The sequence below is a fragment of the Salpingoeca rosetta genome (assembly GCF_000188695.1).
Source record: "Salpingoeca rosetta unplaced genomic scaffold supercont1.15, whole genome shotgun sequence".
Taxonomy (NCBI): Eukaryota; class Choanoflagellata; order Craspedida; family Salpingoecidae; genus Salpingoeca; species Salpingoeca rosetta.
The window spans coordinates 84,532-101,327 of NW_004754919.1; the positions used below are offsets into that span (position 1 = coordinate 84,532).

Genomic DNA, 16,796 nt, shown 5'->3' on the forward strand with positions numbered 1-16,796 from the left:
ACGGTCCCTGCGGCGGCTTGCTGATTCGCCGCCTGTGATTGTGTTGCACTTTTGCGGTCTGATGGGAGTGGAGTGTCGCCAGCCCTCCGCACCGGTCTCGGCGTTGTCCAGGGTTGTTCTTGCTGACCATATGTGTCTGCAAGCAACCCTGGCCCCTCTCCACCGTTTGTGTGATTCCACAAGACCACCACCATGGCGATACCTGCTGCGACGAGGAACACATAGGCGCGGTGCCTGCTCATGGTTCCACGTCAGCGAGGGGTGTGTGTGTGGCTTTACTCCCTGTTTGTCAATCAGACACACGACCACCACACGCCACGTCCCGCACCTCACTATCCAATCACGCCTTCCTTTCTTCTGGTGTTCTCTGTCCCTCTGCTGCTCTGGATCTCACTGCCACCACTGACGCTGCTGCTGCTGTTGCTGCTGTGGTTGCTGCTGTTGCCTGTGGGTGCTGCCTGTCTCTTCAATATCCGTCAGCAAGCCAACACCACCACTGCCACCACCATCACACTCACCACCACAGCAGGCTCCAAACCCACCACACCGCGTCTTGTTGTGTTGTTGTGGGCAACCACGCTTCACCCTCTCTTCTTCCGCCTGTGTGCTGCTGGGTGGAATATTGTATGGCGATATCCGTGAATTATCTTTGACCAACGACAAACGACCAAAGAAGCCGTTGCGTTTGCCTTCCATACCCCTTCGCTCGCTTGCTTTGCTGTGCTGTCTTGTCTTGTTGGCTTCGTGGTGTGCTTTTGTGCTGGTGGCGTGCAAACTTCACTCAGGAAGGAGAAGAGGACAGACGCCAGCGCACACCCTTCCTCGTGCTGCACCCACGCACGCTCTCCCTCCTCCATCTCTTTCCATTTCGATTGTGCCAGCGCGCTTGGCCGTTTGGGTTGTTGGATTGAGCGTTTGGTGTTTGTTTGTGTGTACGTGCGTGCGTGATCATTCTGCTGCGCTGTGTGCGGCACCGCAATCGTCCTTCCTCTTCTGTATCGGTGAGTGTGTGTGTGTGTGTGTGTGTGTGTGTGTGTGTGTGTGTGTGTGTGTGTGTGTGTGTGTGTGTGTGTGTGCGCTGGAGGGGGTGGTATGACGAGTTGCGCGTCATTGGAGTTGTTATGCTGCTGCTCCTGTGTATCCGTGCTGTGTTTGACGAGGGTTGGCGTTGCACTTGTTGCGCTTGTGGCTTGTTCATGGAGGGACCGCGACACGCCACACAGTTGTGTGGCCCGGGTCGTACCTGTCAAGTCATGCAACCTCACTCACTTTGCTGCTGCAACCTTGTTGAACGGCGCCTAATGGCGTGCTGTCCTCGCACACGTGCTGCGGAAACAGGGACCTTGGCTTTGACCTTGCCCTGAGCTTCGTGGCAGCATCATGTCGAGTGGTGGCAATGTGCGGGTTGTGTGCCGCTTTCGGCCACAGCTCAGCAACGAGACGTCGCGTGGTGGCGTGAACATCTCCACCGTGGACCCTTCTGGATCAACAGTCAGCATTGATGTACGGCACTCGTTCACTGTGCCGTGTGCTCCAATGCGTATGGGCGGGAGTGTGTGGATGTATGCGGTGTGCATGTGAGTGGATGTGTGTGGGTGTGTGGGTGCATGTGCTTATGTACATGTGCTTGTGTACTTCTCTTGTCTCTGTCTGTACATCCCTTTCCCCCCTTTTCTCCCTTCTCCCTTCTCCCCCTTCCCTATCAATCTACCCGTCTCTCTTCTCCCCTGTTGTGTACAACCCATGTGTTTGAGATCCGAGCAACAATGACTGACAAACGATGACTTCGTCGTGTCCTTTGCGTGCTGTTGTGCGTCTCGTGTACAGGGCCAGCGCCAGGCGCAGTTTACGTTCGACCGCGTCTTTGACGGAGATTCTTCGCAGGATGACGTGTACGAGTATGCCGCCCGCCCCATCGTCGAAGGTGCGCCACCAAGTTGCATGTGTGCATCACCGGCACGTTTGCACGTGGGTTGCGCCAGCGTGACACCATATGCGTATGATGTCATCTCACGCCACGCCACCATGGATATCGCTCATGCCTCCTCGTAGATGTGCTCAAGGGTTACAACGGCACCATTTTCGCGTATGGTCAGACCTCCTCGGGTAAAACCCATACCATGGAGGTGCGTATTTATCTGTGTGCGTGAGTGAGTGAGAGAGAGAGAGTGTGTGTGTGTGTGTGTGTCTTTGCGTGTGTGTGTGCGTGTGTGTGTGTGCGCATACGTGGTTGTGTTTCACTGCACGTGTGTGCTTTCGTGTGGATGTTGCGCCCCTGTGTCTGAGTGTGCAACGTGTCGCTCACCGCTGCCACCGTACCCCATCACCACCACCACCACCACCATCAGGGCCCGAGCATCGACGACCCTGCGTCGCGCGGTATCATCCCGCGGATTGTGGAGAACATCTTCCAGTACATCGACATGGCGCCAGAGACGCTTGAGTTCACCGTCCGCGTCTCCTACTTTGAAATCTACATGGAGCGCATCTCAGACCTCCTCTGCGGTGCGTGCGTGCGTGTGCGTGCGTGTGTGTGTGTGTGTGTGTGTGTGTGTGTGTGCTTTTATTTCCTTGTGTGTGTGTGTGTGCTTTTATTTCCTTGTGTGTGTGTATTCGGGGTGCAACCTTCTGTGTGGTTGCTTGCGACGTTCCCTGCTTCCTCATCCTCTATCTCCCTTCCCGACCCCTGCTACCTCCACCGCCGCCAACACCGCTGCGTGCAGACGGCAACGACAACCTGCAGATCCACGAGAACCGTGAGCGCGGGGTGTATGTGCGACACGCGACGGAGCTGTACATGCAGGACCCGGAGGACGTCATGGATGTCATGCGTGCCGGCGCCGAGCGACGATCCGTCGCGTCAACAAGTCGGTCGCCCCTGTGTGTGTGTGTGTGTGTGTGTGTGTGTGTGTGTGTGTGTGTGTGTGTGTGTCTGTGTCTGTGTGTGTGTGTCTGTCTGTCTGTCTGTGTGTGTGTGTGTGTGTGTGTGTGTGTATGTGTGTGGACAATTCATGCTGCACTACATAATTGTCGCCCCACCCATCATCACCACCCCCACTCACCATCGCCACCGCCCACCACTACCGCCTGCAGACATGAACGACATCAGCTCCCGCAGCCACTCTGTGTTTCTGATGGAGATTTCGCAGAAGGACACGGTGCGCGGCGGCATGAAGACCGGAAAGCTCTTCCTCGTCGATCTTGCGGGTTCAGAGAAGGTCTCCAAGACCCACGCGGAGGGCGAGGTGCTGCAGGAGGCAAAGAACATCAACAAATCGCTCTCTGCGCTCGGTCTCGTGATCATGTCCCTGACCGACGGGCAGAAGCGCCAACACGTCCCCTATCGTGACTCCAAGCTCACCCGCATCCTCCAGGTCCGCCGACGGTGGTGCTGGTGTTGTGTGTGTGTCTGTCTGTCTGTCTGTCTGTCTGTCTGTGTGTTTGTTGTTCTTGCTCCTGTTCTTGTTGTTGTTGTTGTTGTTGTTGTTGTTGTTGTTGTTGTTGTTGTTGTTGTTGTTGTTGTTGTTGCTGCTGCTGTTCTTGCTGATGTGCAAGTGCTTTGTTGTGCGTGTCCGCATACATTTGTGAGATTTGACATGCGCGTGCTTGCTTCTGCCTCCATTGCGTGTGCGTGTGTTTAGGAATCGCTTGGTGGCAACTCCCGCACCACCATCATCATCTGCTGCAGCCCTTCCTCCTACAACGAGCAGGGTACGCATGTGTGTGCGTCAAGTAGTAACTGAGAGCACCTTTCCCTCATCCGTGACCAGCATATGGCTGCCCATCTTTACCTCACGCCACCATCACACTCATCACCACCTCACCTCACGCCACCATCACACTCATCACCACCTCCACTCATCCCACCACCACCACCACCTCCATCACGCCCTGCCGTGTGTGTGTGCGTGTGCAGAGACGATTTCGACGCTGCGGTTTGGCCAGCGAGCGAAGCGCATCAAGAACCGCGCCGTCATCAACGTCAAGTACAGCGCCGAGGAGCTCCAGAAACAGGTGCCGTCATTCGTATGGTGTTGTATGGTGTTGTGTTGGGTAGTGTACAATACACACAACTCTCCCTGTGTCGCATGTACGCACATGGCAATCACCCACCGCATCCACTGTGACACCCAAACACACACACGCGCGCGCACACGCACACACGCACATCCTACGTTCACTCACATCACCCATATCGTACGCCCGTCCCACGCCGTGTGGCAGCTGGACCAAGCGAAGAAGGAGATCAAGAAGCTTGCCAAGCGGCTGCAGGCGGCAGAGGCCGAGCTCAAGATCTGGCGCGAGGGTGGCACCGTCAGCGAGGCAGACCGTGTTGCCCTGACAGCACAGGCCGGCGACGCGGTGACCAAGGCGCTGGCAGAGGGCGAGGAGGAAGAGGAAGAGGGTGCCGGCCCCAAGGAGGCGGGCGGCATCTCGGAGGAAGAACGCAGAGAACTGCTGGAACGCGAAGAGGAACTCCTCAACCTGCTCGACGACAAGGTTATCATGGTGGCGGTGGTGGTCGTGGTGGTTATTGGAACTGTTTTGGAGTTTGTACGCTATGTGTGCGTGTGCCTGTGTGTGTGGGGGGGGAGTGTATGCCTGTGTGTGGGTGGGGGTGGGTGGGTGTCTCTCTCCCTCTCTATGTTTGTGTGTGTCTGTGTGTGTGTGTGTGTGTGTGTGTGTGTACTGTCGCATGTTTATTGAACGGTTGCGTGCCATATTCCTATCGTTGGTCTCGCCTGTGCTGTTTCGCTGCTCACACAACTCGCCACCATCACCACCATGCCCCTGCTGGGCGTGAATTGCGTGCAGGACAAGTTTATCCGGGAGCTGGAGCGGGAGATTGAGGTTCTGTCGCAGGATAAGGTGACCATCACCAAGCTCGCCTCGGAGAAGGCCCAGCTGCAGCAACTCCTCCAGGAACAGGAGGAGGTCGAGACTAATGTACGTGGGGCGGTATTGCTTTGTCGTCGCGTTCCTTGCCTTACTTGGTCCCTTCACTGCTTCGTTCCTTGCTTCTATCCCTCTGCACAGTCTTGCAAACGACTCACATGCACGTATAACCACCACCGACAACCCTTCATTCCCCCATCGTCACCTTCCTCCTTCCTGTTTGTCTTCCTGTCTGTCACGCCGCGCAGCTGCTGGCCGAGAATGAGGAGTACGAGTCTGCCATTGAGGATATGGCCATGGTCAACGGCAAACTCGACGCAGACCTCAAGGCCGCAATCGTAAGTCTAGCTGCTTGTATGCACGTGTGTAGGGGGGGTTGTGGGGTGGGTGGGTGTGTGGGTGTGTGTGTGGGTGTGCTCGTGTGATGTGTTGCATCGCTTACATGACTCACCATCCCTCGATTGTTTGTTTTGGACGTGCGTACGAACGTTCACGCCCCCTCTCTCCTGGTTACTTACTCCCCCGCCCCCTCTCTCTCTCTCTCTCAAAACCACGACTGTGTGTAGGAGCGCACGAAGAAGCTGCAGGGCGCCATGGAAGAGCAGACGGCCGCAACGGCGGCGCAGTTGGCATCTGTCGCCGAGGCTGTGGCGCGCCTGTCCTCAGCAGAGGACGCCGAGGCGGAACTGCCGGAAACGGGCACCATTGTCGACACGCAGCTGTCGAAGGTGCACGCGTATGTCAAGCAGCTCCTCTCAAAGGGCGGCGACCTCGAGAAGGTGCGAGTGCATATGTGTTGTGTGTCTGTATGTGTGGGTGGGTGCGTGTGTGTGTCTGTGTGGGTGGGTGCATGCGTGTGTGTGTCTATGTGTGCAATGTTTGGCTACATCCCTCCCTGCTTACCTGTGGACTGCGTTCCTTGTTGCCACATCAACCCGACCAACCGCTCAACACACACACACACACACACACACACACACACACACACACACACACACACACATCTACAGGTGCAAAGCGAGATGGGCGAGGAGAAGACGAAGCTGCAGGAGGCGCTTGAGGCGACGCGGCGGGAGCTGACCACCAGCCAGGTCTCGTACGGCCAGCTCGAGAAGAAGCACGCAGACCTCCTCCAGGCAAAGTACGCGGACGCGATGGAAAGCACTGCAATGCAGTGCAGTGTAGGGGTGATGGTGGTGGCATGATGCTTGGTGTTGTGGCGGTGGTACTTGACACATGTAACAAATGCCTGCATCCCCCGCAGGTTTCTGTCGTTCTTCTCACACTCACAAACGCACACACACATACACTCACAAACGCACACACACACACACATCAATCAACCACGAACACACACACACACACATCAATCAACCGCACACAAACACACACACATCAATCAACCACACACATACACAACCAATCAAACACAATCTGGGTGCCAGGGAGAAGCTGGCGCAGGAAGCTGAGGAGCTTCGGCAGCACAAGGCGGAGAGCCAGGCGCGCATCGAGGGCCTCATGTCGCAGCTGGTGACCATTGAGGAGAACGTGCAGCAGAAGGAGGCGCAGGCGCGGTCGACAGACGAGAAGCGCATGACGGAGCTGCGGGAAGAACTCGAGAAGCAGCGGTCGCTTCAACGGGAGGAGGACAGCAAGGAGCTTGCGGCGCTTCGGTCCGATTTGGAGACGACCAAGGCTGCCCTGGAGAAGAACCAGGCGGACAAGGACGAGCTGCTGTTGGAGGTGGAGCAGCTCAAGTCAGACTTGGAGGCGCAGCGGCACGTGGTCGACGCGCAGAAGACGGAGCTGGCACAGCTGAGCGAGCGCGCGGCGGCCAGCGAGAAGGAGAAGAAGGAGTCTGAGGTGATTGGCGTGGCGACGCGGCAGAAGCTGCACTCGTACACGGCCATGTCGGAGAAGTGGCGCGAGACCATTCTTGAGCAGTGCCGCACCGCGCTCAACCACCTTCGGGAGAGTGGGGCGATTGCGGGCACGGCTGGTGGCGCCGGGGAGGAGGGCGCCGGGTCTGCGGAGCAGCAGGTGCTGCACAAGGAGAACGAGCGGCTGCGGCGGGAGGCAAAGGACCTCGCCACCAAGAGCCGCACACTGCAGCGCCAGCTGCACGTCTCGGACACGCGCATCAAGGCCTACGAGAAGCGCATTGTGGAGCTTGAGGCGAAGATGGAGGAGAACGCGCGCAAGATGCGGCGGCGCGTGCGGGAGGCGGTCAAGGCGCAGAGCGGCGCCGAGGCCCGGGCTGTTCGACGCAAGCACCCGCCCGTGTACGTGGTGGAGCCAAGTTTGGGGGGAGGGGGAGGCGGTGGTTGTGGTCGGAGACTGTGTGAGGGGGTTTGGTGATGATGACACTGCTTGTCGAGTGGAGTTGATGTCGGCTTGCTTTGCTCGATTGCTTGCTATTCGATGGTCTAATCTGTTGGTGCGTGCTTGCGATACGTGTGCCCCTTGGTGTGTGCCTGCAGGCAATCTGTGCGGGGCGGGAGCCGGCTGAACATGGACGACAGCAAGGCGCAGTTCTGGGCCAACGAGGCGAAGCAGAGCCGTATGCGCGACTCGCGCGTCCTCCGTTCAGAGCGCTCCTCCTCCATCCGTACGTTGCCCCTTGCACTGCGTGTGTGTGTGTGTGTGTGTGTGTGTGTGTGTGTGTGTGTGTGTGTGTGTGTGTGTGTGTGTGTGCATATGCGTGTGCTTGTGTGGTCTGTCTCTGTAGCATCTCCCTCTCCTTCACTCACCTTGGTCACACTAATTGTGCACCTACCACCACCCACAACCACCCACAACCACCACCACGCACCCCTGCTTCTCCCTGTTGCTTCCCCTCTTGCAGTCGGACAAGGCGAGCCCCTCGTCGGACAATGTAAGAAACCTTTGCATGCACGCGCGCATCTTCATGCACACACATGAGTGTGCACACACACACACACACGAGCATGCACGGACGGAGGGACCCAAACCCGACACACCCCTTCCTCATGTCGCCTTGTGTCTCACACTTTCCCGCGTTGCTTGTGATGAGCAGTTAAGGAAAAGACGAAGAACATCGACATGGAGAAGGAGCTCAACACCGTGCAATACGTGTGATGATGACACACGCACACGTACACGTACATGTACGCGCAGGCGTGTGTGTCTTGACTGCATCGATCACTCTGCATCCCCCACCGTGTCAGCAACAGCACCACCACCATCCATGTTTGTTCTTGATTCCTTCCACTTGTTGTTGTTGCTGTTGTTGTTGCTGTTGTTGTTGTTGTTCCCTGCCCCTTGCTCCTCGCACACAGAGAGTGCATGCACACAGATATCCACACGCGCACACGCGCGCGTCTTCACGCTTCACACACAGACCCTGCTTTCCACCACCACCAACACCACCAACACCACCACCAACACTGCTTGGCCTAAGTCCTTTGGTGTGCACAACACGTTCATGTTCGTTCGTTCGTTCTCTCCAACAACAACAAGCAAGCAACAAGCAAGCAAGACAATGTCAAGAGCGTTGGTGATGTTGAGTGCGGACAACGATGCGAACGACAACCACAGTGGGACAACAACGACGATGACACGCGCAGAGGAGTTGCTGATGAGGCTGCAGTTGCAGCTGTGCACCCCGAGCTATGACACGTTCCCCACAAGTGTCGCAGCGCCGGCAAAGCGGTGTGACACAGGTGGCAACAACAACTTCCTGAAGGGCTGCCAGTGGGCTCCGGACGGCCTGTGTATCTTGACGTGCAGCGATGACAACCGCCTTCGCCTGTTCAACCTCCCGGACGCGCTCCTTCAGGACAGCAGCAGCGGCATGGATACACAGAATGACGCCGCGCTTGCAGACCAAGAGGACCGAGCGAGTGACAGACCAACGGCAGCGCCACATGGACAACAGCTAACACCCACGGCATCGCACGTTCACAGCAATGACGGCAGTGACGACATTGGTGCAGAGGACAGGGGTGTTGGTGGTGCTGCGTCAACTTGGCAGCCCGTGCTGACGGCGGCGGAAGGAGAGCTGGTGTATGACTACTGCTGGCTGCCAGGCATGACCTCAGAGGACCCGTCGAGCTGCTTGTTTGTGACCTCGTGCCGAGACCACCCCGTGCATGCGTGGGACGCGTTCACGGGCACGTTGATCGGCTCGTATCGCAGCTACGACCAGTACGATGAAATTATGTGGTGCGACGCTCGGCGTGCAACACTGCTTGGCCTAAGTCCTTTGGTGTGCACAACACGTTCATGTTCGTTCGTTCGTTCTCTCCAACAACAACAAGCAAGCAACAAGCAAGCAAGACAATGTCAAGATCGCTGGTGATGTTGAGTGCGGACAACGATGCGACCGACAACCACAGTGGGACAACATCGACGATGACACGCGCAGAGGAGTTGCTGATGAGGCTGCAGTTGCAGCTGTGCACCCCGAGCTATGACACGTTCCCCACAAGTGTCGCAGCGCCGGCAAAGCGGTGTGACACAGGTGGCAACAACAACTTCCTGAAGGGCTGCCAGTGGGCTCCGGACGGCCTGTGTATCTTGACGTGCAGCGATGACAACCGCCTTCGCCTGTTCAACCTCCCGGACGCGCTCCTTCAGGACAGCAGCAGCGGCATGGATACACAGAATGACGCCGCGCTTGCAGACCAAGAGGACCGAGCGAGTGACAGACCAACGGCAGCGCCACATGGACAACAGCTAACACCCACGGCATCGCACGTTCACAGCAATGACGGCAGTGACGACATTGGTGCAGAGGACAGGGGTGTTGGTGGTGCTGCGTCAACTTGGCAGCCCGTGCTGACGGCGGCGGAAGGAGAGCTGGTGTATGACTACTGCTGGCTGCCAGGCATGACCTCAGAGGACCCGTCGAGCTGCTTGTTTGTGACCTCGTGCCGAGACCACCCCGTGCATGCGTGGGACGCGTTCACGGGCACGTTGATCGGCTCGTATCGCAGCTACGACCAGTACGATGAAATTGCAGCGCCCAAGGCCCTCGCCTTCACCAACGACAGTTCGCAGCTGCTCTGCGGCCACCGCGGGCTGCTGCACATCTTCGACGTGGAGCGGCCTGGCCGCGATTACACCGCCTGGGACTTGACAAGACAACACATGAAGGGCGTGGTGTCAACGCTTGCGTTCAGCAACCACGACGACAGGCTGCTGGCGGCCGGGTGCTACGGTGGCGACGTCGCCCTCATGGACTGCTCATCCCGGACCATCGCCACGCACATCCGCGTGTCATCCGGCGTCACGCACGTGCTCTTCAGCCCGCACGACCCGCACGTGTACGTGGGCACGCGCATGGACCCGCACATCTGGGGATACGACGTGCGCAACATGGCACGGCCGCTGCTGGGCCTGCAGCGCGGCGTCACCACCAACCAGCGCATGTACTTTGACATCGACCCGAGTGGGCAGTACCTCATCACGGGGCAACAGGACGGCAGCATTGTGTGCTACGATCTCTGGTCGTGCGTCTCTTCGGACGGACCAGACACCACCATTACAGACCCAGCGTACACGCTGCGCAGAACAGCGACCACAGCGCACATCCACACTGCCGCCACCAACGGTGTGTCCATACACCCGTATCTGCCGTTGCTCGCGACAGCGTCAGGGCAGCGCATGTTTGAACTCGTTGGTGATGACAGCGACAGCGACGATGAGGAGGACGCTGATGAGGAGGACGCTGAGGAGAGAGATGAGGAGGAGGAAGCAGAGGCGTGTTTGGTTCCCGACAACACGCTCAAGGTGTGGCGGCTCAAGTGGGATGTGTACGAGCAAGGCTGAGTGGAATGGATGATTGGTGGCGCGTACATGCTGGCCATGCCGCTGTGTGTGTGTGTGTGTCTGTCTGTCTGTCTGTCTGTCTGTCTGTCTGTGTGATGTGTGTGTGTCTGTGTCTGTGTGTGTGTGTGTGTGTCTGTGTGTGTCTGTCTAACTAGGAAGCCCCGCCTTTGTTGTGCATATGAGCTTGGTCGGCGCGTTTACGTGTGTCGTTCGTTCACTAATCAAGACTTTGATGATCGACACAGCCACAGCAGACCGTGACATGGAAACAATTTGATGTGAAGGAAGAGAGACACGAAGCAACCTCACACACACACACACAACCACCACCACTACGCACACACCCTCCGCTCGCGCATCCACGCTGCCGCTATGATCTGATCTTGCGGGCCATTTCCTTGACGAGCTCGCGCGTGTGCTTTGCGCTGAGGCGCTCGCTGGCCCTGATGGCGTTGACCACCAGCATCGTCTCGCACGCGCGCGCCGCCTTGGCCCACACGCGCCCGTTGCGGCCAATGGTGATCTCAAACGGCAGCTCCGCCCCGAGCGCATGCAGCACCGCACACCCACGCGACAGCAGCCTGTGATGATGGCAGTTGGCAACGGGGGGCGTTGAGATGAATGTTGTGGGGGGGGGAGGGGTTGAGGTGAGAGGAAGGGTGCGAGGAAGGCAGGGTGAGCAACGCCTTGTGTCTACTGGATGTGTGTGTGTGTGTGTGTGTGTGTGTGTGTGTGTGAGTGTGTGTGTGTGTGTGTGTGTGCGTGTGTGTGCAGTGTACCCCCTGATTGTCATTCTCTGCAGCATAACAAGACCACTCACGTGCGGGAGAGACCGAGGGAGATCTCAAACAGAAACCCGCCTTCCAGCAGGCCCATCCCTTGCGCTTTGCCGCTGCCACGGAGTGAACGAGTGTGCGTGTGTGTGGTTGGGTGGGTGTGTGTGTGTGTGTGTGTGTGTGTGTGTGTGTGTGTGTGTGTGTGTGTGTGTGTGTGTGTGTGTGTGTGTGTGTGTGTGGGTGTGGGTGTGGGTGTGGGTGTGGGTGTGGGTGCAGATGAGAGAGTTGCATACATACACAGTGTTTGCGTGTGGATCATGGCATCGAGGAACAGCAGCACGCAGGCAACAGCAACAAATTACGCTGTTGTACCTGGCGTGTACGCATGTGAGCTCTGGTTCCATGTACTTGTGCATGAGCTGTACCCTCGCATACACGAGATCGCCAACCTGTTTGCACACACATGTGCGTGCGTGCGTGTGCGTGCGGGGAATGAGACGCATGGGCGGAGAAGAAGTGCACAGATTGGATGACAAAGGAAAAGGACACAACAACACCATACATACACACACATACACACACATACACGCATACACACAACGCACTCGTGCACACACACCCACAAACACACAACGCGCACCTTTAATCTGGGGCGGTTGCGTTTTGTTGCGCCTTCAAACGCCAGGTTGTGAAGGCTGCAAGGGTCCATCACACGTGCCAGGAGTGCACACACACAATGTTGATGAGCTCCAGCTGATGCAGGACACTTGTACAGAAGCAGCAGCACACACCTTCTCACCCACACGCACATCCACACGCACACAAACGCACACGCACTCCCACAAAAGCACACGCACACCCACACACCCATACACGCTCACTCACGTGGCATTGCAGGAGCCGCCAATATCCACGTTGTAGTTTTCGCCAGGCGTGCCCGTGATGATCCCAATCACATAATCGCCTTCAGCCGGCAGCGCCTACACGCAAGCACACCACAACATGAGATGATCACGACATGAAACAAGAGGAGAGTCAGAGTTGAAGTGAACCCTTGATGGAGCAATTGCAGCAGTGAATTTGTGCGTGCACGAGCGTGTACATACACATTCACATACATAAGCATTTGCACACATTGAAACACACACATACACACACACACACCAACGTACACATGTGTACATATGCAAAATATGCAAAACAAACCCTCTTTACTCCCCTCTCCACCCTCTCCACTCTCCTCAGCCCACTCCATCCAAACACACACACACAACACACAACACACAACACACACAGCAGCAACGATGACAATCGCACCCGCTTGTGGACGCCGTCGACCCAGACCATGTTGCCCTTCCTGCGCAAATCGCCGGGCACCACCACCTGCAACATCGCCGTGTTGCCGCTGCTGCTAGCGTCGCCGTCAAGGACGCCTGCGGCACGCAGCTGTGTCTCTGGGATCACCGTCAGGCCCGGCCCTATCCTCAGCGCGGCGTCCTTCTCCCCCTTCACCTCCACGGGCGCCACCTCCACCGTATCGCCTGGTGCCACAAACACGCTGCACGCATCGTCCCCCACCGCAGCCGCTTCAACGTGCACCATCGCTTCGCCTGTCGCCTGTCGCACAACCAAAGTTGGGAAAATTTGTTGGCAGCAACGCAAATGCTCTGCAGAAGGTGAAGCCAAAAGAGGAAGATGATGAGGATGAGGACGTTGAGTGGTTGTGGTTGTGGTTGTGGTTGTGGTGGTGGTCGTGTTTTTGTTGTGTTGGTGGCCTTGGTGGCGGGTGTGTCGGTTGTTGGCGGGGTTGTTGCGAGTGAGGGGAACGCAGATGACAGAAAAGGTCCTTCCGGGCCAGCTCCAGCTCCACCAGCATGGATGGATGTGTTGGCACCGCCGTACCCGCGTGGTGAATTCGGGTGGAACATGACGCTTCAAACGTTTCGCGAACAATGGGTGCGGCGAACAGCAGCACTGCGTGAGCGGCGAAACGAAGGGGACGGTGGCACCGCTGGCGAACGCATGTATGAAGTGTTCCACCCCAGCACCACGCCACCATCTCGTGATGATGATGCGTTGCCGTGGGTGAGCGTGCGCCGACTGGCACGCGCAGGTGTTGGGGTGCAGGTGGCCGTGGCCACCGACCCACTCCGCACGCTGTCCATCTATGAGCCGGGAGACCGGGGCACCTGCAACTCGCCCGCAGACAACAGGTTCGACAATAGCTCCTCCATGAGCCACACCTGTAACTTCTTCATGCCTAGCACCACGTTGCCTGCTGCGTTGATGAGCACGGGCATGTGCAAACGTATCCGAAACACCCACCGTGTGTTGTGTCCTTCATCAACCTGCTCGCCCCGATTTGCAGGACACTCGTGAGCGAGTCCGCTGCACGGTATGGGTGCACATACGCTGCGAACGCTGGCTTCTTCAACACGCATACAGGTACCACGTTGTGCATACGTGGGCATATGAGTATGCTGCTGTGAAGAGGAACGCGTGTTGTGTTAAGTGCAGCATATGGGAAAGGGGGTGAAAATGCGCAGTTGCAATGCCATGGATTGCAGCCGTGTGTATGTGTGATTAGCATTTGCCCGCGGCCGCGCCTGTGCTACCTGCCTCTCCCCCTTCTTCTTCTTGTTCTTCTTCTTCTTCTTGTTCTTCTTCTTGTTCTTGTTCTTCTTCTTGTTCTTGTTCTTCTTCTTCTTGTTCTTGTTTTTCTTCTTGTTCTTCTTCTTGTTCTTGTTCTTCTTCTTCTTGTTCTTGTTTTTCTTCTTGTTCTTCTTCTTCTTGTTCTTGTTTTTCTTCTTGTTCTTCTTCTTCTTCTTCTTCTTCTTCTTCTTCTTCTTCTTCTTCTTCTTCTTCTTCTTCTTCTTCTTCTTCTTCTTCTTGTTTTTCTTCTTCTTCTCCTCCTCCTCCTCCTCCTCATGCTTCTCTTCCAACATCTGCTTCTGCTTCTTACTGGGTGCCACGCTGGTTTTCGTTTTGACTGCAGGCGCGTGCTATGGCGACATTGTGAGCGATGGGCGGCTGGTTGCTCGGCCCGGGCGCCGCAACGCCCACTTTGGGATCCGGCAGGACGGCAGCATCGTGGTCGGGTATCTCGATGACATCCACGCCGTCATCAACGACAATGGGGCTGCGGACGGCAACAGCACATATGCCAGTGACACCAGCAATGATGATGGTGGTGGTGGTGGTGGTGGTGGTGGTGATAGTGCGGCTGATGAGATGAATGATGATGAGGGTGGTGCTGGTGATGCACCAACACCGTCTCCCGCTCCATTTGTGCAGCTCATCTCTGGTACGATGATGGCCAACGAAGAGTGTCCAAGTTGCCTCTGAGCTGACTGTGCTTGTTTGTGTTCCAGTCGGCCTCTGTGCCTTGAATGTTCACTGCGTCAAGTGTGTTTCTCACTCTCGTTTTGCATCTCCGCTCCCCCCTCCCACCTCCTCTCTCAATACACGTCAGGGGCGCTGTGGCTGGTGCGGAATGGCAGAAACAACGTGTTTGAAAGCATCTTGGCCGAGGACATGAGCATCCAGGAAACAGGTGTGTGTGTGTGTGTGTGTGTGTGTGTGTGTGTGTGTCTGTGTGTATCTGTTTGTGTCTGTGTCTGTGTCCTGTCTCGTGTTCCTTTTCCTCTTCCCGGCCCCTCTCCCTCCTCATTGTACCCTCCAGCATTCACTCAAACCACCACCTCCTGCTTCTCTCCCTTCAACCCCGTGCCTTGCACCAGGGAGCTGGAGCTATTTTGCCAGCGTGCAGTCTGCACGGACCGCAATTGGGCACACCGCCGATGGCCGTGCTGTTGTTGTGCAGCACGATGGCAAGACGGGGCAGGCAGGGTGAGCAGTGGATGCATTGCAAAGGGGATGCGTGTTCGTGTTTGACACTGCACTCACACTAACCGTCCGACATTGGCCGTGTTGCAATGTCATGCAGACACAAGTATTGCCTGTTTCTCATGTTTGTTTGTGTGGCGTGCATTGGCACTGTTGCTGTCATCACCATCACAACAGCATGAGCTTGTACGACTTTGCCGATCTGCTCATTGGTCTGGGTCTCGTCAATGCCATCAACTTGGAGGGAGGTGTGTGTGTGTGTGTGTGTGTGTGTCTGTGTGTGTCTGTGTCTGTCTGTGTCTATGTCTGTGTGTGTCTGTGTGCGTACGCGTGTGTGTGCGCGCGCGCGTGTGTGTGTGTGTGTGTGTGTGTGTGTGTGTGCTGTCTATCTGACTTGCTGCCTGCATGTTTCCCTACCTCCCTGCATCTGTGCCCGTTTGAATCCCTCACCTTGCCAATTTACGCGCCATTCACGCCGAGCGACACGTGCACGTATGACCGATGCGATTGCACCGGCAACGAGACGACGTGTGCGCCCGTCTGCTCAAAATTCACGTAAGTGAACCGCAAATACACATGTGCTCTTGAGCGTTCTGTCGTTCGTCCACGCACGCACACACACACACACACGCGCGCACATGCACACGCTCGGTCCCGTAGGTGTTGTCACTCCCAAGTGCACTCACACACACACACACACACACATTTTCACTCCCAAATGCACTCACGCACACTCACTCACTCACTCACACGCACACTCACTCACTCACTCGCAGGTGCGAGCGCAGGGTGACGACGATCGTGTGCATGCACGCTCCACGCGAGTACGAGGGCGTGGGGTGCGTGTCTGCGGTTGACTGCAGCCCACATGAGCAGTGCGTGGGCGGGCGATGCCAGTCGACATCAACAGCCGTGCTCGGCCTGCCCTGCACCAACAGCGGTCTGGGCGCCCTGCTGTTGGCCCTGGTGTGCATCCTCGTTGTGTCCGTGGGTGCCAACGTGGCGCTGGTGCTGCGGCGAAGTGGCTACTCCATCCTCACCTCATCATCGTCTTCGGCGGCCACGAATGGCAAGATGGACCCGCTCATGTCTGCGCTCAGCTGGATTCCTGACGACGATGATGACGATGATGATGATGACGACGATGATGGTGGTGGTGGTGTGGGTGGACATGGGGACGATGTCAGGCTCTTCTCGCTCAGGGAAGCGAGGTTTTGACGTTGCTTATGGATGATTGGTTGCTCATACTTGGTTAAGGGCTGCATTAGCTGCATTAGACAATTAGGACTGTAAACCCTCAAGTAATGCACGACAACGTGAGGAGCTCTGGTTGTGGTGTATGGAGGGGGGTGCCAACGTTTCAGCGCTGCGTGCATCGCTGCGGCAGTGCGATCTCAATCAGGACAAAATACTGCAGCATATCGTTGCTTGCGCTTATGATGAGTTGGAACAATACAAACAGAGAAAGGAAATATGTACAGAGGA

The 16,796-nt window shown here is 56.9% G+C and overlaps 4 protein-coding genes across 4 annotated transcripts; 3 read left to right on the forward strand and 1 right to left on the reverse strand.

Annotated features, from left to right (window-relative positions):
• Positions 1–647: 647 nt before the first annotated feature.
• Positions 648–8,382, forward strand: PTSG_12363 (uncharacterized protein). The gene is made up of 18 exons (XM_004992643.1): positions 648–1,001; positions 1,339–1,503; positions 1,828–1,924; positions 2,053–2,126; positions 2,349–2,505; positions 2,724–2,867; positions 3,094–3,374; positions 3,642–3,711; positions 3,917–4,014; positions 4,225–4,500; positions 4,816–4,947; positions 5,145–5,234; positions 5,463–5,675; positions 5,907–6,037; positions 6,342–7,178; positions 7,377–7,504; positions 7,742–7,771; positions 7,934–8,382. Exons 2-18 carry the CDS (start codon positions 1,381–1,383, stop codon positions 7,993–7,995), a joined length of 2,943 nt encoding a protein of 980 aa, XP_004992700.1. The 5' UTR covers positions 648–1,001; positions 1,339–1,380; the 3' UTR covers positions 7,996–8,382.
• Positions 8,336–10,724, forward strand: PTSG_12364 (uncharacterized protein). Its single transcript, XM_004992644.1, has 2 exons — positions 8,336–9,063; positions 9,255–10,724. The coding sequence occupies exons 1-2, from the start codon at positions 8,342–8,344 to the stop codon at positions 10,687–10,689; spliced, it is 2,157 nt and encodes a 718-aa protein (XP_004992701.1). The 5' UTR covers positions 8,336–8,341; the 3' UTR covers positions 10,690–10,724.
• Positions 10,725–10,872: 148 nt separating this feature from the next.
• Positions 10,873–13,128, reverse strand: PTSG_05810 (uncharacterized protein). The gene is made up of 6 exons (XM_004992645.1): positions 12,783–13,128; positions 12,351–12,445; positions 12,106–12,160; positions 11,838–11,914; positions 11,510–11,581; positions 10,873–11,270 (listed from the first exon to the last, which is right to left on the reverse strand). The coding sequence occupies exons 1-6, from the start codon at positions 13,065–13,067 to the stop codon at positions 11,060–11,062; spliced, it is 795 nt and encodes a 264-aa protein (XP_004992702.1). The 5' UTR covers positions 13,068–13,128; the 3' UTR covers positions 10,873–11,059.
• A 32-nt stretch (positions 13,129–13,160) lies between these two features.
• PTSG_12365 (uncharacterized protein) lies at positions 13,161–16,601 on the forward strand (the record flags this gene model as incomplete). The annotated part of the gene is made up of 8 exons (XM_004992646.1): positions 13,161–13,678; positions 13,834–13,910; positions 14,461–14,769; positions 14,938–15,018; positions 15,206–15,314; positions 15,489–15,563; positions 15,792–15,866; positions 16,088–16,601. 8 exons carry the CDS (start codon positions 13,161–13,163, stop codon positions 16,527–16,529), a joined length of 1,686 nt encoding a protein of 561 aa, XP_004992703.1. The 3' UTR covers positions 16,530–16,601.
• Positions 16,602–16,796: the final 195 nt, after the last annotated feature.